This window comes from Clarias gariepinus, chromosome 2, assembly GCF_024256425.1.
Source record: "Clarias gariepinus isolate MV-2021 ecotype Netherlands chromosome 2, CGAR_prim_01v2, whole genome shotgun sequence".
Taxonomy (NCBI): domain Eukaryota; kingdom Metazoa; phylum Chordata; class Actinopteri; order Siluriformes; family Clariidae; genus Clarias; species Clarias gariepinus.
The window spans coordinates 28455767-28480385 of record NC_071101.1 but is presented as its reverse complement, the minus strand read 5'-3'; the positions used below and the strand labels follow the sequence as shown (position 1 = coordinate 28480385).

The following is a 24619-nucleotide window of genomic DNA, read 5'->3' as shown; positions in this document are numbered from 1 at the left end:
TTATTTATTTTTATTTTTTTTTTACCCTTAAAGGCTTTATAATGAATATTCTTATTTCTTAGCAATGAATGTTCATATAAAAGTTCCTATTTTTTCTATTCTTTTTCTTCTTCTTCTTCTATTAATAATAATAATAATAATAATAATAATAATAATAATAATGACTATGATCATAATTATTATTAATAATATTGTTTATGAATTTTTATTTAATTAAATTATTATTATTATTGATAAAAGTACATATAACAATATTATGTTTAGTGTAACTGTGTTTTATCTAGCACTGCTAAATAATAGAGCATCCAATTTCCTGTTCTATCTTTCATAGCCACACACAGCCTACCCCATTATGTCATGCAGCCATGAGCACCATACAGTGCCTTCCCTGTGAGTTTGTGTGGAAGCCAATTTCTCAGTTTCCCTCTAGCTAGCAAATTTTTCTGCAGCGCCATTAACCATGGGTAGACACAGCACAATGAGTTTTTCTTTTAATTTTACTTTGCAGATGAGATTTTAGGGAAAATGTCTCAAGCCCTTTGACAAACAGAACCCAGCAAGCCCGTTTGGGAAAGGCACTCATGGACCCACACACTGTCATCCGATGTTCAATAGTTTGGTGTCTCTAATAACTGAGAAATCAATAGTGCTCCCTGGGGATGGTGTAGAAGTAGATAGATAGATTGTGTGGGCTAAAGGCACAAGCAATGGGTTTACCATTTTCTGTGTTGTTAAGGAAAAAGCAGTGTTCATTCACACCCCACAAAACTATTACTAATGTGAGTGAAAGATAGACATTGTAAGACATAAGTTTGTATCTGGCTTTTTGTCTTTAAAAGACTATTTTATAGGTGTGTAAACACTATTCATTATGAAAAAATGTAGCATTGAAATTATTTACAGTAAATAAAAAAATGCATGCCATTCTGTAACTTCTAGCTGCAAAGGTCACATGTGTAAATACAAGTAAATTGGTGACACATTTGGTATAGTTCAAAATAGTCTGAGAATTTTACTTTAAAATAAATAATAGAACTTTCATTGATCTATTTGGGAAAAAGGGACCTCTAAGTGGTAAAGTGTCATCCGGAGATTGCGGGTTCGATTCCCAGGTGATGCTGTAACCTCTTGCAACCGGAGGTCCAGAGAGAGCTGATTGGCTGAGCTCCCTCAGAGGGGAGGGATGAGAGGTACTTAGTGCTCCCACATTAATCACGTCTCTACAGCCAATCAGGGCCATCTGTGAGCTCACGCAAGCGGAAGGTGTGGATAGTGCTGTTATGATAAAAATATTTCATACAAGAGGCAAATCAAGAGTTTAAAATTTTTTTTTGTGAATGTAGGCATAAAATCGATTGACATTTACAACAAATCTCAAGCTCAGTACAGTGATGAGACAATTACGTAGTATGAATAAACTAACGAACTAATGTCTATGAATGCAATCGAACCCATTGCAATCGTTTTCATGAACATTTAGTAATTGGAAGGTCTGATCCTCGAAAATCTACAGATACCGTGTCTTCAACAAGTTCTGTTTGTAAAAATCTGTACATACACACAACATAGTGACATACACTGGACATATACCTGACAACACTGTCCTGGTTTAATGTTTCATTTGAGTGAGAAACAGTTGAACATTAATGCCAGTGACTGCCACTGAAGTTTCATATAGTTTAGTATGCTGAATATGGCTAAACTATATTTTCTTGAATGTGCTGCTTACTTTTAAAGTTTATTTCAGGCTTGCTGTATTAAATTTGTAAGAAAATTTTGTTAGCAGTGTGATTTGGTAAGATACTTATCCAGTTTCATTGAATAAGTTTCATTGAATATTTGGTAACATTATGTGTCATTCAGCTATGTTTGTACATTAGCCAATGTGTTAACAAGCTTGTTTGCTGTTCCACCTTGTATCACTATTAGCTAACTAGTCCTGTCCTGCTACTTTGCTTTTTATCTTAATGATGGCTCTTATGATCACTCACATGACAGAATAGCAAGCTTCAGGTTTTAAAAAGCCATGGTTTTAGAAGGAGAAATTCTGTTGTAGTACAAATGTTTGTTTTTGTCACTGTTTAAAATATCACTGGAACCTTAAACCAGTTTTAGTGATGCACCTACAGTAGTGGCAGTTGTGTTTAAAGAAAAAATAATTGCAACTAAACAATAAAACAAACCTTAACCCTGATTATACTAAATTACTGTTCTGTCCTTTAAAAATATCCACAAAGTAGAGGCTGATTTCTGGTGCTATTAGATACAGTATATCTTGCTATTTGTCTTCATGTTTATATATGTATTTATATTTGGCTTTAATACTATTCTACTATTTGGCTTTCTGATCAGGTTTTTAGCTAATGCTATTAAGCCTGAGATTATGCTTAGCTTTTGTTGTTGTGTCTGTGTGTTTTTTCCAATAAGGAGCATTCATGTATGAAGTAGCCTTTATTCCAATGATAAAATGTGTTTTTATGATAATAAACAAAATTAAATGTAGGAGTAGCCTCCTGCTCTTCTGCCTTTGGACTTGCCTTTGTTTGGAAAAGCTAAATGTAAGTGCATCGTTTGAGAAACAAATGTATCTGTCAAACTTTTATGGAATTGCCTCCATGAACATATAACTTTTATTAGTCAGCCGTGCCTGGCTGGCTTGCACATATAACTTTTATAAGTCAGTCTTTGCCTGGCTGTTTTAGTCCTGCAGAATTGTTTCACCCTGGAGGTCATGAGAAATGCACTTGGTGGTAAAATTGCAGCACTGTTCAGCTGATAGTCATACTTTCTGCTTCCTGGACTTTTTTTTTTTTTTTCATTCTCATCCTGAAAATAAACCCAAAGATTACATTCTGGGCAAAAACTGTTTAGATTTTGCACAAAACAAATGTGCATACATTTTATATGCTTCAGTAGTTATAGCTGCTTGTTAAATTTATTTAATGACATTGCTAAAGGCCTTCATCATTACATTCACTGCACACAACCCTTTTATAAATATATTTAAAACACCGAACAATTTTATTTTTATCATCTATGGGTGCCTTCTGTCTCCTGCAGGCTATGTTTTATTTGTTTGCCCTTGTATAAAGGATTTGGCACCAAATTGGTGATTCAGACGATCGATTACATGATTACTACATGGACTAAATTGAAAAAGTGAGCAGTACATCGACGCATAAGCAGCCATTTAAACGGAAATGTGGCTGTGAGTCGGCTACATGTTATTGAAAAAATTGCAGGGGGAAATCTTGCTCCCAGCAGTTTGATTCAATAATGCTGAACGCTGTGATACATTAAGCGAATATGTCAGGGTCATTGCTTAAAAAGCATCCTACCCTTCTCACCCTGCACAAATAAATGACATTGGCTAAAAGGCCTTGTATAGGACAGGGAAGGTTTATGAGTCTATTAGTGTATTGCTACGATCAGCATAACTCTCAATAGAATGCCATATACTGTATGCGTTATCCTTTCAAACCCTCTCTGCAGATTGTCCTATGGATCTGTTATCTCCGCTTAGAAGAGACTCAACACTTTTACTGTATGGACGTTATTGACTCTATTGACTGTCACTCCAGCCATACAAGGTTTAAGCACATAAAATCAATCATGTGCCTATTCTACACAAGCTTTTTATTTCATTAGCATGTGCTGTCTTTGTGCCATACTGAAGCTCACCTGTGCCTTTCTTCAGGGCCCATGTCTCTCAGAACTACACTCTGATTGCACAGTAACCAGACACATAGTGCTGTTTTTCATTTCGAGATGCATTGCAATAGGAATTCTGGATGACAATTAGCAGCACTGCTTGCTTATAATCACTTGTTTACAGTATGTTTACAGTATGTTTTTTTTCTATGATGCTTTTTTTCTATGATGGTTTGTTGTTTGTCCCATGTTATGTTCTGATTTTCTTGTAGTTTTTTTTTTATGTTGTTTGTATGCTTTTAAATCACCCAGATAATTTACCCTTTGATTCTAAACATCTCTGCTGTCACCAAAATCACCAACGTTATTGCTTCCAGTCAAGATATACCAACTTACTGTAGTGACATCACATGTTTAACCCCTGGGGTGCCAGTGGCTTTGGATGCAATATGTAATCAAAGCCTGGTCCAGACTTACATTCTCCACTATCATTACCGCATAACACTATTCCTATTATTCCTATTATGATCATCCTTGATTTAAGTGGCATCAGAAAGGCAGTACGGTAGTGTAATGGTTAGCACTGTCGCCTTGGACCTCCATGGTCTGGGTTCGCTTCTCGGCCAGGCTCGATTCCCGGCTCTGTGTGCATGGAATTTGCATGTTTTCCTTGTGCTTGGAGGATTTTCTCTGGGTACTCTGATTTTCTCCCAGAGTCCAAAGACATGTAGGTTAGGCTGACTGACATTACCCGTAGTGTGCGAGTGAGTGTGTGTGTGCCCTGCGATGGATTGGCACCCTGTCCTGGGTGTACCCCGCCTCGTGCCCTAAGCCTCATGGGATAGGGTCCAGGTCCCTGCGACCCTGAATACAGGATAAAGCGGTACAGAAGATGAGTGAGTGATGATGAGTGGTATCAGGAAGTATTCAAGGAAATACTGCATAAACAAAAATACAGCACAGGTCTTGAGTCACCTCTCATTTCTAAATATCAAATTAAAATACATTATGTAGATTAAATAAAAGATATGGGAACAAATGTTCTACTGTGACAGGCTGCAAAGGTCCTAAAGATACAATTAAAAAAGTGGTTGTTTATGTTAGAAATTCGGCAGTAACCTCATTTCCCCATCAATTTTTCACTGGTTTATGCCTTAAGTTAGATGTTTTATGTCTTAATGAACCATAGGTCACTGTCTGGCTTAATAACCAAAATGTTCCTCTGAAACTGCTCAGGTACAGGGACTGGACTGAAAATCAGAGGCCAAAAAGTCTTTTAGAAAGCTTGGAGAACTATCCCCATAAAATCATGTTAAAATGCAAGAAAGTCTGGCTTTTTGGAAACAAAATATAAATAAATGAGGGGTGGTTCAAAAGTTTTGCTCAGTATTGTATGTATACACCTGTCCATATATTGATCTTAACAACAATGTTCCCACAAGGTTGAAAGATGTCCCTTTACTGGAACCAAACCTGGAACACAGACTCAGCATGACAATGCCACTGCACTCAAAGCAAGATCCATGAAGACATGGTTTACTAAGGTTGTAGTGAAAGAACTCAAGTGCCCTGCACAGAGCCCTAACCTTTGGGGTGAACTGGAGCACTAACTGCACCCCAGGCCTCCTCACCCTGGATCACTAATGCTCTCAAACAATATCACTAACACTTTCACACATCTCTGGTGCCTTTACTCACTAATGGTTTTGTGGCTGAAAGAAGAAATCCCCATATACAAAATCCAGTGCAAAACCTTCCCAGAAGAATAGAGGTTATTATAAAAGCAAATGAGGGGATTGATGTGTACTGTAGGGTTTTTGAATCAGATGTTCAGCAAGCACAACGTGATGATGATCAACACGTGGATCATCAACACGTTGCCTAACTGATCGATTGGGAGGGCCTTAGGTTAAAATCCTAACAATGTTGATTGAACATTGAATCCTTCCTGTTGAAGTTGATTATTTAACTGTTACTGTATAGCATACTGTACCAGGTGGCACAGTGGTGTAGTGGTTAGCAATGTCGCCTTGCACCTCCAGGTTCCTGGCCAGGCTTGATTCCCGTCTCTGTGTGCATGGAGTTTGCATGTTCTCCCCGTGCTTGGTGGGTTTTCTCCAGCTACTCCGGTTTCCTTCCACAGTCCCAAGATATGCAGGTTAGGCTAATTGGCGTTCTCAAATTACCTGTAGTGTGTGAATGAGTGTGTGAGTGTATGTGAGTGTGCCCTGCGATGGATTGGCACCCTGTCCATGGTGTACCCCGCCTCGTGCCCTAACCCTCCTGGGATGGGCTCCAGGTCCCCGCGACCCTGAATACAAAATGTGAAGCATTTCAGAAAAAAAAAAAACTTTAATCATCCAACCATCAGTGCATATACTTCCCTATAGAAATCCTAATGTATCAGAACTAAAAAGCTTTGGTCTTCCAGAATCTAATAAATGTGTCAATCAATTTAAATTCAAATTGTTGTTAACATTTTCTACGTCTATCTTTTTTATGTTTCTTTTTTATCATTATCTAAATCTATGATAAGATTTTGATAAAAAATAATGCATCTTCCATTCAATCTATGTAAAACTATTTTGATTAGCAAGACCAGTAAACATGTTCATTAACACCTTTGCGAAAGTTTTTTGTGCACTAATATGGTCTTTGCCATCAGGATATGACAGCATTCCACTATAAAGAATGCACTAAGGTGATTTTTTGATGCACTTCTCCACATTTCTTGTCTATGAAGCCAATATGAGTACTGATGCCCAAATATCATAGGACATGACACAAAACTCACCCCCTTCCCTTTGGTGAGTATACAGTGGTGTGAAAAACTATTTGCCCCCTTCCTGATTTCTTATTCTTTTGCATGTTTGTCACACAAAATGTTTCTGATCATCAAACACATTTAACTATTAGTCAAAGATAACACAAGTAAACACAAAATGCAGTTTTTAAATGATGGTTTTTATTATTTAGGGAGAAAAAAAAATCCAAACCTACATGGCCCTGTGTGAAAAAGTAATTGCCCCCTGAACCTAATAACTGGTTGGGCCACCCTTAGCAGCAATAAATGCAATCAAGCGTTTGCGATAACTTGCAACGAGTCCTTTATAGCGCTCTGGAGGAATTTTGGCCCACTCATCTTTGCAGAATTGTTGTAATTCAGCTTTATTTGAGGGTTTTCTAGCATGAATCGCCTTTTTAAGGTCATGCCACAACATCTCAATAGGATTCAGGTCAGGACTTTGACTAGGCCATTCCAAAGTCTTCATTTTGTTTTTCTTCAGCCATTCAGAGGTGAATTTGCTGGTGTGTTTTGGGTCATTGTCCTGCTGCAGCACCCAAGATCGCTTCAGCTTGAGTTGACGAACAGATGGCCGGACATTCTCCTTCAGGATTTTTTGGTAGACAGTAGAATTCATGGTTCCATCTATCACAGCAAGCCTTCCAGGTCCTGAAGCAGCAAAACAACCCCAGACCATCACACTACCACCACCATATTTTACTGTTGGTATGATGTTCTTTTTCTGAAATGCTGTGTTACTTTTACGCCAGCTGTAACGGGACACGCACCTTCCAAAAAGTTCAACTTTTGTCTCATCGGTCCACAAGGTATTTTCCCAAAAGTCTTGACAATCATTGAGATGTTTTTTAGCAAAATTGAGACGAGCCTTAATGTTCTTTTTGCTTAAGTGGTTTGCGCCTTGGAAATCTGCCATGCAGGCCGTTTTTTTTTCAATTATATTATCTTTGACTAATAGTTAAATGTGTTTGATGATCAGAAACATTTTGTGTGACAAACATGCAAAAGAATAAGAAATCAGGAAGGGGGCAAATAGTTTTTCACACCACTGTATATAAGGCATTTTGATATATAGAATATATATATATATATATATATAAGGCAGATTTAACACAGAACTGTTGTTGATTAATATGACACCTTTATATCTTACGTTTGGTACAGTTGTGTTGTAGTTATTGCGTGCCATTTAGATTTCAAGTGCAGTAAGACCACATTTCTGTCATGGATAAAGTTGCTGCCTGTCCTGTATTGAACAATAAAGAGTAATGCTGCTTATTATAAGTCACGAATTGTATTTTTGTATAGAGAGAAAAATTTGCCACTCACCATTGTTTTTTTAAGTAGTGTAGGTGGCAACCCTAGTCAAGTATATAATTGTCTGTAATCTTAGTGACCTTTCAAAAAGAATTCGGCTATTCAGCACAGCACCGTCACTTCCTGCTTATAATCACCTACACACGCTTTATCCTTGTCTGTGTGTTCTTCAGTTGCTTTTGTGATGTTTTACACATATATCACAGCGTTAACCTTTTTTTTTTACTTTTAGGTTTACTGTTACATTTCCCTGTTTTTCTAGTGTTTTCCCTTATGTAATATTCTTATACATTGTCCTCTTAAATCAGACCTAATAATTTTACCTTTTGATTTTAACAAACTTATAATTTCTCTTCATTGTTGAATTACTTAATTGGATATTCTCATCACATATCTGACCCCTGGGGAACTGGTGTGCCAAAGGATTTAAATGTAATCCAAGGTGGGTCCTGAGTCCTCTCTGTAGTTACAGAATAATGCCTAATAGTTCAGAACTGAAATAAATAAGCTGGGACTACAGTGTCTGAAGGGCACAGGACAAAAAAACATATAAACAGGAGCATCTAAAGGTTGCTAAATACATAACTAAGCTATAGTTATATAGGTATGCTGTATAAATGTGTCCTTCTTTTATTCATTCATATTTAGAATTTATTGTAATCTGAGTCACAGTGATTTATTAAAGTAAAAATATATTTTGAACATAAAATCAAATGGGATGGGATGGGGAGTGTGTGTGTGTGTGTGTGTGTGTGTGTGTGTGTGTGCGTGCGTGCGTGCGTGTCTGAACTTTAGGATTAGTGAAGCGCCACATTTTTTTGTGAAAGATAAAATTACAAACAGAAACAAAAAATTATTTTTAAGTTGTAAAAACGAGGGCTGAAGTGTCTAGAACTGAGAGCTCATTAATGTGAGAGACAAAGAGCCTATGAAATCCTGGAAAATGCAAAGGGATGTTCATTAAAGTCCAATTAAATTTTAGTTATATTTAGCCCTTTTTTTGCACTGTTCTAGGTAAATATTCACAACTGTTCAATTAATCATATAATATACACCAATCAGCCATATCATTGAAATATTTAACATTATAACAACCCAGGTTTTGGGTTCCCCTTGTTCCACCGGGGTGGCTCTGGCACCTCATGCATGGCTCTACAGAGCTTTTGGGGGTGTCGTGTCTGGCACTAGGACATTGCAGCGGGTGCTCTAGGTGCTGTGGGTTGCTGGATAGGGACTTCATGGGTTGGACTTGTTTATCCGTCAGTTTGCTGTCAAAATACCACAAAACAATTGTACATAAAAACCCAAGATTAATGACTGTTATTTGAATTTCTACAAAAATAAATTACAGCTTTGTGTGTGTTGTGTGTGTGTGTGTGTGTGTGTGTGTGCTGTGTGGCATGCTGGCATAGCGGTTATCACTATGGCATTGCACCTCTGAAGTCGAGGGTTCAATTCCCACCTTGGGTCTGAGTGTGTATGGAGCTTGTATGATCTCCCCATGCCTGGGGGGTGGGGGTGTTTGCCCTGGTTACTTTGGTTTTCTCCTGTAGTCCAAGGACATGCAGAGAAGGCTAATTAGCATTCCCAAACTGGCTGTAGTGTGTGAATGAGTACGTGTGTGTTTCCTGCGATGGACTGGCACCCTGTGCAGGGTGCAGTCTGCCTCGTCCCCGAAGTCTCATTGGATAGGCTCCAGGCTTCCTGCAACCTTGTACAGGATAAGGAGTATAGCAAAAGACCAATTTAATGTTTAAATTCAATGTTAAAAAAAACAAAACTAGTTTTGGCTGAACAATTAAACATCATTAAAGTTCTTTGGGGTACTTCCTTCTTTAAAATTAGTAATGTTGCATCTGCCATATCACATTATTTTACAGATAGTTATTAACAATGTGCTCTGAGCTGTAGATTCACACTGCAACTTTTGTTGAATGTTTGGCAGACTTTAGAGGAATCCCAGTTTCTTAGAGATGTCCATTGAGCTTTAGATGATGTCTGTTTGTTTAATAATTCATGGAAAGCAGTAGTGGATATCTAAAAGATGAATGATGAGAGCAACTAGCTAGAAAATGTCATGTGAGGTTGCATGCAGAATAGCTGTAGAAGGACAAATTACACGTCTTAAGAAACCTGTTCCATACTTGTTTGCCTCGTCTCCCTGTTTATGTAACAATGTTACAATTTTTTACTCCTATTACTTATTTCACTTTGTTATATGCTTATGTGCTATCATGGTAGAATTAGAATTTATTTTTAGTTCTATATTTTCCTAGTTTAATTTAATTTTTCTATTTAATTTCTATTGTATTCTTTTTATTTATATTTATTTCTTATTTGTAAACTTTAATTCTCTTTTAGGGTCAATGGCAGTCGTATAATGCATTTCACTACATTTCGTACTGTGTATGTTTGTGTATGTGACAAATAAAATTTGAATTTGAATTTGAACTAGTGGTGCACATCAAATAGCTCACAGCAATCAGTACGTTTTGTCATGTGTCATTCTTGTTGAATTCGGCTACAGACGAACTGTACAAATGTAAAAACTGCACTGTATTGTAAGATCTTTACAGTTTAACTGTGTATTTGAGTAACAGGAGTGAATGGAATGTATTTTATTATTGTAGTTCACTTCATTATGTCTCTACCTGAATAAACTGAGATTTGTTAAGTCACCCTGGATAAAAAATAACAAAAAGCATAAAACTGTGATATTTTTAATTTGGGTTATCATACTGTGAAAACACCCGAAGCTGGCACTTTGTATTTGCTGATGTGAAGTCAATACTTGGTGCGAAAACAAATATTTCTTCATTTTCTCTCCTTTCTTTTACACACTGTTGAAAATCACAGTGTTTATCAAGATCATGTATGAACTGGTATTGATCGATAGCAACAAACACACAGCATGATAGTCAATTGGTCAAGAAGCAATCAAAACACAATAATTATTGCGAGCAATAACACAAACTCAAAATGACAAGTGATCAAATCCTCTCCTGCTGCAAAGTGGCAAATAACTCCCATAATTTGTTTTCCTAATACAAACACCATAATCAGTGGAAAACATTTGTTTCTGCCATTCCTTCACACGTGACTCAACCTGCTTTTCATCACTTTTCATGGCACTTCATTTTAAGAATATTCCAAAACCTCTGAATACCATAAATGGTTATGCAAATTGAATTATCCACTTTAATTGAAAAGCATACTGCTTTGGCAATTTATTTGTTGTTTATGGATTTATATGGTGTCTTCACCTTAAAAAGAAATGAACTCACAATTAAACTCATTTAACATAAAGTATGGGCATGCAGAGGATGCTGATGCAGCAGTGGAGTCATTTATCCTAATCATTCGCTGTAATCAAATATATAAAATCACTAAACCCCATGAGTGGTGGTACGGTAAGCCATGGTGTGCTTTATTGTGAGCTAATTAGTGTGTAAATTTTCGAATGATTTCTTTGTGCACAATAAGCAAGCCTACAAAAGCACCTGTAACACCATCACAGTTTTTCTGTACATCTATATGTCCAAATATGTCATTGCAGTGTTGTTGGTTACCCTGTGTTTAAATCACAACAGTAGTGACTTAAATCAGCTTTGCTTAGATATGATCCATGACTTGTACAGGAGTAATGCATTTTAAAAGATTAAAGGTCAGGGTTAGGAGTGCAATTGGATTAGCAGGGCTTATTTCAAGGGTGGTAGCTGTCACATTGAGCCACCTATGCCTCTAATTGCATGTTAATGAGGGGGGGGGGGTGTCCATGGCTGGTCCATGGCTGAAATATTGACCCAAATTGTCATGTAGAGGAGAAACCTGCAGAAAAAATTCCCTGACTGTGCAACTTCAATGTTATAGTACTGCTTTACATTGCAGGTACATTGCTGCCTTAAATTTTCAGCAGGAAATTGGGAGTGTTTGCGTAAAACAAAAAAGGTTTTACTGCCACTGGAAATATGGCTCATTATGATTAATATTTTTACATGACTCCACAATAACGGCTTCATTTGACATAGAAATATCTCCCCAATTAGTGTGCCTGTGTAGAAAAGAAAGAAAGAAAGGCATTTTTAATTAAGTTTGCTTATTTTTGTTTATTACAAATTGTAAAATAATATTTTTTAATCATGACATAAAATTCATTAAACACAATATAAGTACTATATAATGTACTAATAAAGACACTCTACTCTATGACCTTGTCCATTGCAGTTTGCCCAGAAAAGATTTCAGATTTTGAAGTGAAACCCATGCTCAGTGATACTGGATTTCTTGTCTGTGTGTTTCACTCATTCACAATCCATAACTGAAGCTAGGCAGATGCTAATGAAAGAAGTGAAGGGGAAGGACACTATACTTCATGACCAAGAGGGGGAAATGATTGCTCTTTGTTATGGACTCATTATATGTGAAACATCTGTAAGTGCACACTGAAGCAATTATACAGTCAGCCAATCAGGTAGCAGCAACACAATGCATTAAATTATGTGGATACAGCTTAAGAGCTTCAGTTAATGTTCAGATCAAACTCATATCTTAAAGTATGTTAAGACAGTCTTTAAAACAAGCTGTAATGTGAAAAAAAACCTAAAATCATCCATGACCTCTGGCAAAAAAAAAAAAAAAAAACAAGGCATTGATGAATGTTGTCCAAAAAAAAGGGGAAATTTTCAAATCTGTCTAGTGATACTGAGCCTATGCCCACTGTAGCCTTAAATTCCTGTTCTTGGCAGAAAGGGCTAGAAACACCAGCTGCCAATCTCACCATGGTTATAAAGAGAGATTATTTGAAATTGATGATTTTATGATTTCAGTGGAGTTCATCAACATGATCTGTTAACTTTATCCCGTATACAGGGTCATGGGGATCCTGTAGGCGGAAAACACCCTGGATAGGGTGCCAATCCTACAGTATACATACAGTATACTGTACACACCCTCACACTCATTTACACACTAGGGGCAATTTGGGAACGCCATTAAGTCTAAACTACGTGTCTTTGGACTGTGGGAGGAAACCGAAGGAAACCCATCAAGAAGCACAGGGAGACCATGCAAACTCCATTCACACAGACCTGAGGCAGGAATCGAACTCGTACCCTGGAGGTGACCAACCACTACAACACCATGCCCCTTTTAAGTCGAGTTACAATGGAATATTTAAATGTCATTTTGAAGCATATCATTTTACGTAAAGATGACAAAGAGAAACATTTATATACAGTAATCTGATCTATGCATGTGAGTTAATCCCAAATACTATGCAAAAGAATTTCAACTTTTAGAAAGGGGTCTTGATGTGTAATTTGTGCAGCTCGGCATAACCTCATCAGCAGTTGATTTACTGAATGCTGCTATCTATTAGCCCTTTGTAGTGTGTTTGCATGGCAGTGTTTTGAGAAACTATCAGCTTTCTGCTATGCTCTTTGAACTCCTTTACTCGCTTGGTTACATTTTATACACTTGAGAATAATTTGATGAGTGATTAATGTGTGATTTAAAATCATGTTACTGCCTGTTGTTTGTAAGAGGAGGCTGAAAACACCTCTTCAGAGCAAATCTATTTAATAAAAAAACATAAAATATATAAAAAATAAAATAAAGGGTGGCATCCTCCAGAGTCCGGGTTCGATTCCCAACTTAGGTCTGTGTGCATGGAGTTTGCATGTTTGCATGTTTCCTCCCACAGTCAATAGACATGCAGGTTAGGCTATTTGGCGTTTCCAAATTGCTCGTAGTGCGTGAAACATGCGAGTGTGTGTCCTGCGATGGATCGACACCCCATCCAGGGTGTATCCTGCCTCGTACTCTACTCTAAGTCTTTAGGGATAGACTCCAGGCCCAGCGTCACCCTGAATACAAGATAAAGCGGTATACTGTAGATGATGAGATGATATGTTTGTGTGTGCACACAGTACCAGTCATTTTGGACACAAGTTAGGATTTTTTTCCCTACATTCTAGAACAATACTAAAGAGACTTTATTTTAAGACAGGAAGGTCAGCTGTTCAGGAATAATTCAGTATTGTCAAGTGCATTTGTAAAAACCTATCAAGCAGAGACATTTATTTAGGGTTGTCAGTCTCAGAAATCACCAGTTTACGGCACGTCAGATTAGAGCCCTTATGAAAAAGCAGATTATTGCAATATTACTACTATCACACAAATCAGTTTAGCCAATGGACAAATGTTCTAAACTGTTGAGTGAGAATAAAATTAAAAATAAATCCCAATATTCACTGGCTGTCTAACAAAAACTCAAATGTTAGATGCATTTTTATTGTTGTGCTTGTGCAAGATAAATCATTTCAGTTTGTGGAGTTTACTTCAAAGCTTTGAAGTTGGCTCTTACTTTACAGTAAAAAAAAAGCTACACGCATCATACGTTAAGGTTGTTCATTGTGTGAGTTTAAATAATGTATCACTGATCACTGTTAGTGCCCTGAAACATGCTGTACCAATTGATTCGCTGCTTGTGAACTCAAGTGACGCAGTCAGTTAGCTACACAACATAGACATGATAATCAATGATGAAATGAATAGACAATTAATTGCCAAATAGATGTTGTTGACAGTCAAATACTTGATTCAGTTCCATGAATATTAATATTTAATTTCCACACCCACAGAATGCTCACTTTTTTAACTTGGAGGAAAGTTTAGGAAAAAGCCTTCCATCTGGTATTCTCATCAAGGTTAAAGGTTATGGAAAAGCCTACAAGTATACATGTATATTTTAGTAGACAGTGTTCTATTTGCGCTTTCTTTTGGAAGCAGGCAGTGCTTGGAGATCTCAGGATTGAAGTGTCTTGGTTATTGAAGTGATTCACTAATGTTGAGATGCTGTGGCCCTGTGTGGGAGGCCCACAATCGAAGCAAGCAGCAAGTCAGAGAGAGGGGTGAACAGAAACACAATCAGAGACACTTTTTAGCTAGATGTGTACAGCTGCAGTCTTTTGTTGGTTTCATCACAAAGGATTTTTGAGTTTAGCTTTTCATGAGCATCAGAAATGACGTGACCTGATTTGGTGTCATACACAACCTGCTTTGAGTTGCTTCAAAGGAGTTGCATGAACAAAAATAACTGGGTTACTGACGCATCTTTTCAGTGCAGCTGTGAATATGCTGATTTTATTGCATGTCACCTCATAGAGACAGAATGTTCTTCATTTAGAATAGAATTTGCTGCTTTGATAATATTTGCAGTGTTTCAAAAGATTAAGAGTCTGAATGATTTTCTAATAAAAAGCCATTTACTGAGCCGTTTTAAAATCAGTGTGTGAATATTTCTTTTTTTTTTTCATATGAGAGATTGGTCTCGAGATTCAACAGCGTGGTGCTTATTTTTTGAGTCGCCACAGTAGAGCGACATCATTTTTATGAAATGAATTGACCAAGACATTTCATCCCTCTGCACAATTCATTTTATCATTTCTTCTTTAATCATTCTGTAGAACATCTTCACCATGATGCAATCCAGAGAACCCATTCTTCTTTGCCAACTGTGGGCGTTGCTAACAAGTAAATTGTCAGGTTTTTCTGTTGTCCTAACATTTATCCCTTGGGTGGGTCACACTGCCGGGTCAGTGGTCAATCTTTGATACATTGTGTTTGGGTTTCACACAGAATGACTGTCTGGCCTGAGGTGCATGTGAACTCAGGCTTCCACAAAAGACATAGTGGAGGAAATGAAGTAATAGGACCCTTGGTGTGAGGATGGATAGCTTCTCCATGCCTGTTCTGTGGGAAGTCTATAAAAGGAGAGCAGAGAAGCTTTTTTTACTGCTTAGACAACTATAGCATGCGATGAATAGAGGAGGAGATGGAAGCAGGAATAAAAACAAGTCAGTGTTAAAGTAGAGCGTTAATATTGAAGAACAGCTTGAGTTTGCAGGTGCACTGACAGAATTGTTTTCTGTGAATGTAAAGCATATGGTATGTTATTATTTCGTGTGTATTTTTCTCCATCATCTGTTACTGTTACAGGTTCATATGTAAATGTAGCATTTCGAATCAACATGCCAATCAAAGCAATAACTATAAAGGCAGGAAACTGGAGATTGCTTAATATAATTCAGATTTGACACATGAGCTCGATTCTGACTGGATTTCCATTCAGATTGTCAGTTTCAGTGTATTTGCTCATTGAAAATATTCCAGCCTTATTTATTTATTTATTTATTTGATTTATTTTGACAAGCTCAGCTGACAATTTTATTCCCATTGCTATAGGCATCGCTGATTTCACAGACGGATGTCACCTTGTAGGTACCTGTAGTGCCCGCACATTAGGAGTAAACAATGAAAGCCATAAAATGATGGTTGCTTTGGGACAGGGGCTAAAACATTCATCATATCACTTCAAGTATGTATTATATTATAATTACAATGGAGTTCATTAGACATGGAAGTAAAAAATAAAAGGCCTTCAAAAGAAAGAGTAACACTGGTTGATTTAAACTGGCTACGACAGCTTCAGTGTTTTATATTTGCATATGGTCCAAAATCATGACAGCTATGTTTTTTCTATATGTTCATGGGCTTAAAGTGTGAACATACAGGGGTTGCACAATGAAACTGAAACACTAACAAATTGAGTTTTGGAGGTTTCAGGGCTAAATTTAACCAGCCTGGTGGCCAATACACATTCCACCAGTAAGAGCAGCGTGTGAAGGTTTAATTAGCCGATTAATAGCACAGTTTTGCTTAAAATATTGCAATGCACATAACATTATGGGTGACATATCAGAGTTCAAAAAAAGACAAAATTGTTGGTGCGCATCTCGCTGGCACATCCGTGACCAAGACAGCAAGTCTTTGTGATGTATCAAGAGCCATGGTATCCAGGGTAATGTCAGCACACCACCAAGAAGGACGAACCTGTTGCATGCTCAGAGTGAAGCATGGGGGTGGATCAGTGATGGTTTGGGCTGCAATATCATGGCATTTCCTAGGCCCAATACTTGTAGATGGGCGCGTCACTGTCAAGGACTACCGACTCATTCTGGAGGCCCATGTGCACCCAATGGTTCAAACATGGTTCAACGGTGCCGCGTATCAGGATGATCATGCACCAATATACACAGCAAGGCTGGTGACAGAGTGGTTGATGAACATGAAAGTGAAGTTGAACATCTCCCATGGCCTGCACAGTCACCAGATCTAAATATTATTGAGGGTTGTTTTGGAGGAGCAAGTCAGGAAACAATTTCCTACACCAGCATCACAGGAGTAACCTGGCCACTATTCTGCAAAAAGAATGGTTCGAAATTCCTCTGGCCACTGTGCAGGACTTGTATCTCTCATTTTCAAGATGAATTGATGCTGTATTGGCCACAAAAGAAGGCCCTACACCATAATAATGAATTATTGTGGTCTAAAACCAGGCCAGGAAAACAATATGCTGAAATTTTTTACTAAGTAAATGGTAAAACAGATGTGGAGGATATTAGCAAATGTTTTAATTTGAATACCATTCTGATCAAATCTGAATAGGGCATGTATACACAACCTGGCCCCATATCTACTTATGATATAAGTGATATGGACAAACATGTCTATGTGTTCGGGCATCCCAAGCCTACTGTGGTAGCTCCTAAAGCCTGAAATTGAATCCTAATTCATGCTGCATACAGCCCTTGAAATGCAATATCATACCCCCTTCGTTCTGTACTCTCTCCTCTCACAACAAGACCCTTTGATGTAAAATTGACACTTTAGTGGATAGCACTTCAGGGATCTGGTATTGCCTGGCAACTGCGAAAAAAAAATCCTATGATTTTTTTTTTTAAAGCAAAGAATTTTTACGGGCTTATATGAGCTTGTATGTGTTATCGATATTATAATGAACTGTGGCCTTTGCGTTTATTAGTACCATTTATGACAGCAAAACATTATTAGGTGCAGCACATAAATTATACCACCTGCTGTAAGCGATGTTACAAAGATTTGTCTTGCACTGTATAGTTAAAACTTGCTCGGAATGAAAATAATAACAAGACCCGATCTCTTCCTGTAAAATCTAACAAGGATGGAAACATCACAAGTGTTTATTAGGATTCATATCCATTGGAAAGCAGAGACTTTGTGTTTCTTTAAATATTTCTGACTTGATATGGATTTCCCCCTCGTCAGAAGAGACATAAACCATCAGCAAGCAAGTTCCCTGAATAAGGTTTTACAGTTTGTTGTTGTTCTTTTGGCTGCAGCTGTTAACTTGGCACAGGTTTCATACAGGATGCCCTTCCTGATGCAGCGCTTCCATTTTTATCCAGGTCTGGGACCGACACTAAGGATGCCCAACGGAACCCGGTCCTTCCACATGGCAGGCAAGAAGCGTATCATTTGAGCCACCAATACCCACCTTTATTTTATAATGTGTACCAGGTTCTTTTTTTTTCCAGGCAGTTGCCTTTTGACATCAAATATGCTGATTGCTTTGATTTGTTTTATCTGACCACCACAGACATTGCAAATGTAAGTTTAATGATGTCTGGTGAAGTGAAAGTGCCGCTTTTGTTTATACACACTTATATACAGCAGTATATATACAGGATATATATATATATATATGTACGGTATGTGTGTACAGTATGTGTGTATATATATATTAACAAAAGAAACAATTTTCTTTTTCTGAATGTTTTCTTGGTAACAAAAGAAACAATTTTTTTTTTATTAAGAGCTCTGAAGTTCTGATAATTCTAGATCGTGTCTCATTCTAGAGAATGTATCCACGCACTGATTTTTAAATTGGCTTAATAAATGTATATTGTATACCTTCCATTGAACTGTTTTTATATATAATATCTATTACATCTGAACACCGAACAATTGTGTAACTATGAGAGAATTAAAGGACCAGAATTAGATGTTCGTGCATTAGCACTGCTGTAGACAGTTGGTAGGGTCTCTCCCAGTCTGGCCTCAGGCTGTGGAGGGAAATTAAAGCCCCCTAAATCAGATTATTTTCTCCCAAAGGAAAGAGTCTGATAGCCAACTGGTGGGAGATCAGCTATCCATAACAGTAGTCATGCATATCCATATATATGTGTGAGAGTGTGTGAGTGGTTACTGACTCCAGGGCCAATTTGTTAACAATTACAGCTCGTTACGATTCCCTCCTGCCTCCAAGGGGACTCCTGGATTTGTACCCCACTGCTGGTCTATTGTGTTGTAATTATCGCAGTCAGAGAGACGCATCTGCTATTATCAGCCCACTATGAACCTCCTCGACTCTGATTGCTGACTTCTTTCTGGAGATGCTATTATAATACGATGGCACCTGCAATCACTGCAGTGTGTGTGTGTGTGTTTGTGGCGTTATAAGATTGTGTTGCTCTGGATCATTTTATTCATTCACTATAGCCGTGCTTCATTAAGGAGCTGTGAGTGAAATATTTTTCTCTGTGATATATTTGAGTGATGATTTGATGTCTTGATTGTGAAGAGTGCATTACTGGTTCCTGAGTTTCAATAACAGTATGTCACTCCCTCCTCCCTCTTTTCTTGGCTCGCTTTTTGTTTGCCTCAGCACGTTTCATATCCAGCAAGTTGCTGGTGATATATTGAGAGAAAGTGCATATAAAGCAGACAGATTTCACGCTCATAATTATGAATACGTAGCTCAAGGCAGGCTCTAAGTGCTGCTGCTCATAAGGAGTGCCTAAACATCTGTGCTTTAGATGTACGTTGTTTTGACCATGGAAACACCTCAAAACTAAAAACTAATAGCTAAAACAGCAGTGTGAGCGAATACAAAATACATTTCAGCGGGTTCACTGAAAGGAAAAAAGATGTGGGATGTAAAAGACATGCATTAGTTCCGGTTGGAGGTTACTTTGACTTCATTTAGGTGAACTTATGAATAGTGAGCCGCAAACAAACAAAAATCCCAGAAGTCCTGCTTATTGTGGTCACAAAGCAATTTTTCTTTTTTGTTGTCTTTCTGTTACTTGGCAAACGTCTTGGAAATATAATTAGCTGTCTCGTTCAAAGACATATGCTAGAGTTATATGGTAAAATCCTCCTTTTTCCCCTCCCTATCTGCCTACCAGGATTTTCTTCTTAGCCATGTTGAGTCATGTAATTTGACCTAGTGCGCCAATCAATTTTTTCCGATTCTTCATTTTCTAACAATTTCACAATCTTCTTAAATCACTGCTCGAGAGTCTCCATAATAGAAATGGAATGAAGCCTACTGTAGCTTTGTTTCAACCCTTTCTTATTCATATTCTCTCTAAAAGGATGTTAAAACAGCAGCCAGTATGCTATCTTCAGTCCCTCTGATACTAACACAAAGGAGACTCATTGTCTTTACAGTGGCGGAGCCTTAATGAGCGCGAGCAGCTCCGTACGGGCCGCCGAATCCTCCCACTCACCCAACCACACCTCCTCTGATACATATGCGTCAGGTTCTTCAACATTATTCATGAACCAGGCTTGTGTAGAGGCTGTGCAAGAGAAGGGGGAGTGACGGTGTATGTGACCAGGAGCCACAACGTGCGGGTGAGCGAGTGTGAGTGAGTGTGTGTGTGTGGCAGTGAGGGAGAGGGGGGAGAGAAGTAGCAGACTGACATCGCTACGGCTTCTGCTGCTGCTACTACTACTACTACTAGTGCTGCTGCTGCTGCGATCACATCTCACACACACACACACACACCACGCTGGTGTGCTCGTGCCATGCGCTGCTGACCGGAGCTCCCTGTGCACACTGCACAGTGTGTTTGTGGTAGAAGTGCTCAGGGCAGACTGATGAGAGACGGTGTGCGTTCCTGGAGGGTGACCCCCGGACTGATTCTGGGGAGAGAGAGAGCTCCTGCGAACCTGTGACGGCGAGGATGGGCTGCAATCTGTGCTCACTGCAGAAGAGAGAGGAGCATTACAAACTGCTTTATGAAATTTCGCAGGTAGGATGGAGGAGAGAGCTGTGCTACACCAGATTGCATGTGTGTATGTGAGTGTGTGCATGTGTGAGGAGAAAGACAAGAGAGACTTTGTAGGAAAGAGAAATGTGCCACCAGAATTCTATCATTTACACTGGCATGAAAAAAAAGAAGCCAAGCCGAGGAAAGAGGGTTATATTTGGTACAGCTATGGTCCATGTGAGGAAGCAAATAATAACAGAACTATAAGAGGAAAATGTGAAGAAGTGTGAGAGAGAGAGAGAGAACGAGTGTGTGTGTGTGTGTGTGTATGTGTGCCTCCTCTGTTAGAGAGGAAGTGTGATAATTTGTTCTTGCCAAGGAAAAGGTCCCTGGTGAGATAACAGAGATCGTATCCAAACACCTGTGCTGAACCACCACACGAATGGAAGAGACCCAATTCTTCTGACAGTTTGGGGTTAGTGTTTATATATGAGCAATTCAAGTATGAATCTCGAGGATTTTAGTCGACCTTTGGGATATGCGCTGTGTTTTTGAATTTATCGTTTAATTAAATGTACAAAGTCAAATTTTTTTCCACTTCTCCCGAATTGCTGGTGTCAACATGAGCATGATGTTAAATATATTACAAGAGGTATTAGAAGAAAATGTCTTGTTCTTCTTTTGGGTACGCACCCTCGTCCTATGACTAAGAGGAATGACTACAGGAGTGCCACTCACGATGCTGATCCTACAGAGTTAATGTCACACTGCTTGTGTATGAACTGTTCTTAAACCTTTCTCACTAGCTATCTCTATCAGTCAATCCATTCATCCGTGCTTCACAGCTCGTTCACTAAAGTATAAGTACAGTGATTAACACTTCTTTTACATCTTGAGCTTGAATTCAAACTGTAATGTCGCACACAAAGGCATATCAGCTTTTATAACTGTCACCATACTTTATCCAAGCGATTTGGGTTTCGATGAAGCGTCGTTGTTTCAGAGCCGGAAAAACACTGATCCCTTAGAGGAGATCATGTGTCTTCTCGTAGCTCATATTTCAGCCAGGGAAATTTTCACAGATGTCATGCGGCCAGTGCTGGATAGTAGAAGTAGCTCAAGCACTCGTTTGCCACATTTAGGAAATTTGAAACGTTGGATTCAAAAGTACTTCCTGTGCTGTTTCTCCTCCTCCTCCTTTTTGCTGTTTGTTATTTTCAGTTAAGGTGCTACAAGTAAATCTATGTTCTCTGTAATTTATGCCTCAGACAAGAAACCTTCTGCTTTTATGTGGGTTGAATTAAGTGAATGCCACAGGCGGTGTCCTGGTGTGTGTTGTAGGTGTGTGTTGACCCGGTGAAGCCAAATAACAAGTTGTCTGATCCTACATACCCAAGCAAACCCCTGTGCTCTGCATGGGACGACTGCCACATCAGCACCTGACATCTTATCACAGAGAGAGAGAGAGAGAGAGAGAGAGAGAGAGAGAGAGCAGTGAGCAGTGAGGTGTTGATGAAGAATATTAACCGGTATAAGTGTAACGCAGCAAATTAAACCACTCTACTGTTTCCAATGTTCGATTAAACAAGCATTACAAGAAATGGTTGTAAAATTTTATATTGACTGGAACATTTTTTTTCCAATCGAAATAAAACTTCTGGTGCATGGTGCATACTTAAGTATGTAGTGTAGTTTCTGGTTTGTTTTGGTCCTGGGATGTGTTTGGGCTGATCACATGAGCCTAGCTGACCTCATGACCAGCGGCCAGATAGAACCAGCCATCAGTAATATGATCACTGAGCAAGGACTGGTAGAGCTCCATGCTGAAACTGTGTGCGTGTGGTGATAAGCTCTGCTACTGAAGTTTCTATCTCTCTCTCTTCTGTTGTGTTTAACACAATAGAACTATATATTTGCTGTCTTTCTATTAAATTAGATGTGTGTGAGGCAAGGCTGAGATCAACTACCTGGTTTTTGTTCATTTAATTTTCTAATTCCCTCTCTCTCTCTCTCTCTCTCTCTCACACACACACACACACACACACACACACACACACATGTGCACCCTAACTTTCCTTCTGTCTCTACCCCTCCCTCTCTCTATGAATTTCTTTCTGTTTTGTCTTTCCTTGCTATTTACCAGTATAAGACTTTACAATGTATGTTTACTACACACACTATATTACTATATAATAACATATTATGATAACATACTATATTGCTATAGCCACTGTCTATATAAAATAATTAGTAGGTAATATTTTATATATTCTAGTTATTTTGAAAACTAACTTTCTTTTGTTGATCTATGTTTGATTTAAACAAATTTTATTAAAAGATTTTAAAACACAATTTATAACATGGAAAGTTTATATTTACAAGTATGTCCTACATTTATCAGCTTTTTATATGCTTAATTTGTGCCATGTTTATTATCAATTCTTCTGTCGATGGTGAGCAGTGAGGTGGTGGTTTGTCTTTTTAGTTCATTTACTGCAATGGTTGTTAAAGGTGTGTGTGTGTGTGTTTTTTGTTTGTGTGTGTGTGTTCCTCTCTTCCCGATGCGCTTGTCATGCATTTACATCTGGCAGCACACTTCACGAATGTCGCTCAGCATCTGGGAGGAGTTAAACTCACTGGGGTGTGTCTTTTTTTTAGCCTAATTAGAGAGACCAGGGATGAGAAGCTGACACACACTGCTGAGCATAATATGATAGGCTTCTGTGATATTTTTGTCTGTTTATCACATTCATTTACCATTCCTTTGTGTGCATGTGCGATTTATGCCTGAGTGCTTCTTGGACTTGCGTACCGCTGCTCAGCTACAGCATCCACACGCTCCAGTATTAAGTAGAGAGCTTTGCACAAGCACTCTTGTGTGTGATCTCAAATAAGTCTGTTGATGAGTGCCCCCTATAGGATCACTGGTTGCATCGGCACAGTCTGTAATAATAAGCTCAGCTGGCCAAGGTACGAAGAAGAGGTGTGCATTCTTGTGGATATGCCTTTCCTATCATGTGGAAAAGGACAGGTGTGAATGCATGTGTTTGACAAATGGATTTCATCACAACTGGGGAATTTTCTGCTTGGGTCACCCCTACCCTTTATGTGTGTGTGTGTGTGTGTGTGAAGAGATCATGTATGTGTGAAGAATGGCCCGAGGCCTCTGCACCCTTCTCAGCTCTGGTCACCCCTCATGGCGTCCTGGTGATCTCTTGCCTCTGTGCTACAAATGTTCCCATCCATCATCTTGTCCCATTACATTTTTTTTCTGAGTGATGTTCCTCAGCCATTAAAATTGATAGGAGATAACAAAGGAGGAGAAAAAAAGATGAACGCCTGACTTGATTGATCTCTTGTCTCCAGCCATGAGATTACAGTAGAGTATTGTATCATGTACTTACTATACTATATAGAAGGTACAGAAGATACAGAAATCCTACTCAAACTCATTCCATTTGCGTTCTTCTGATAAAATGTTGGGTAGGGTTGTATTGGATTGATGTGTTTTTCACTCTTAAAAAAGCAAGTAAGAAAAGCTAGGTAGGAAAATGGAATCCCCCCTACCCCACCCCTACTTCACCCTATATGCTTTATCCACTGCAGTGGCTTATGTAATCAGGATTTCTCTTTTAATATAGCTAGTGTGATATTCAGTCTGGCTTCCAGAGAAGTCCGTTCACAGTCACCTATATGATTCATCAAATCTTCATAGCACTGGCTCTCGGTCTTGCCGCTTTTCCACATACATTTCTAGCTGAAGAAATTAAACTCATAAGCTAAATGTCAGCCTTCTTATGAGATATGGGTATGTTCTTTGTTGGATGATGGGAAATGTGCAGTGCATCCACTCTCTATATTAAACTCCAAAAGGGCCGTAGATTCTTTATACAACTGGTGTTTTTTTTTTTTTTTAAGGAAGCTGTTCTTGAAACATAGAACTCTTGAAGTACCAGTTATGTTAACCAGA

General features: G+C 38.4%; 1 protein-coding gene across 1 annotated transcript in view; it reads left to right on the top strand.

The window, feature by feature from the left end:
- The first annotated feature begins 20464 nt into the window (after positions 1-20464).
- The window catches only part of pdzrn4 (PDZ domain containing ring finger 4), a 48259-nt gene continuing 44104 nt past the window's right edge, over positions 20465-24619 (top strand). Inside the window, exon 1 of the mRNA XM_053483579.1 lies at positions 20465-20691. Within this exon, the coding sequence (XP_053339554.1) occupies positions 20623-20691 (69 nt within the window). The 5' untranslated portion in view covers positions 20465-20622. The remainder of the gene's footprint in view (positions 20692-24619) is intronic.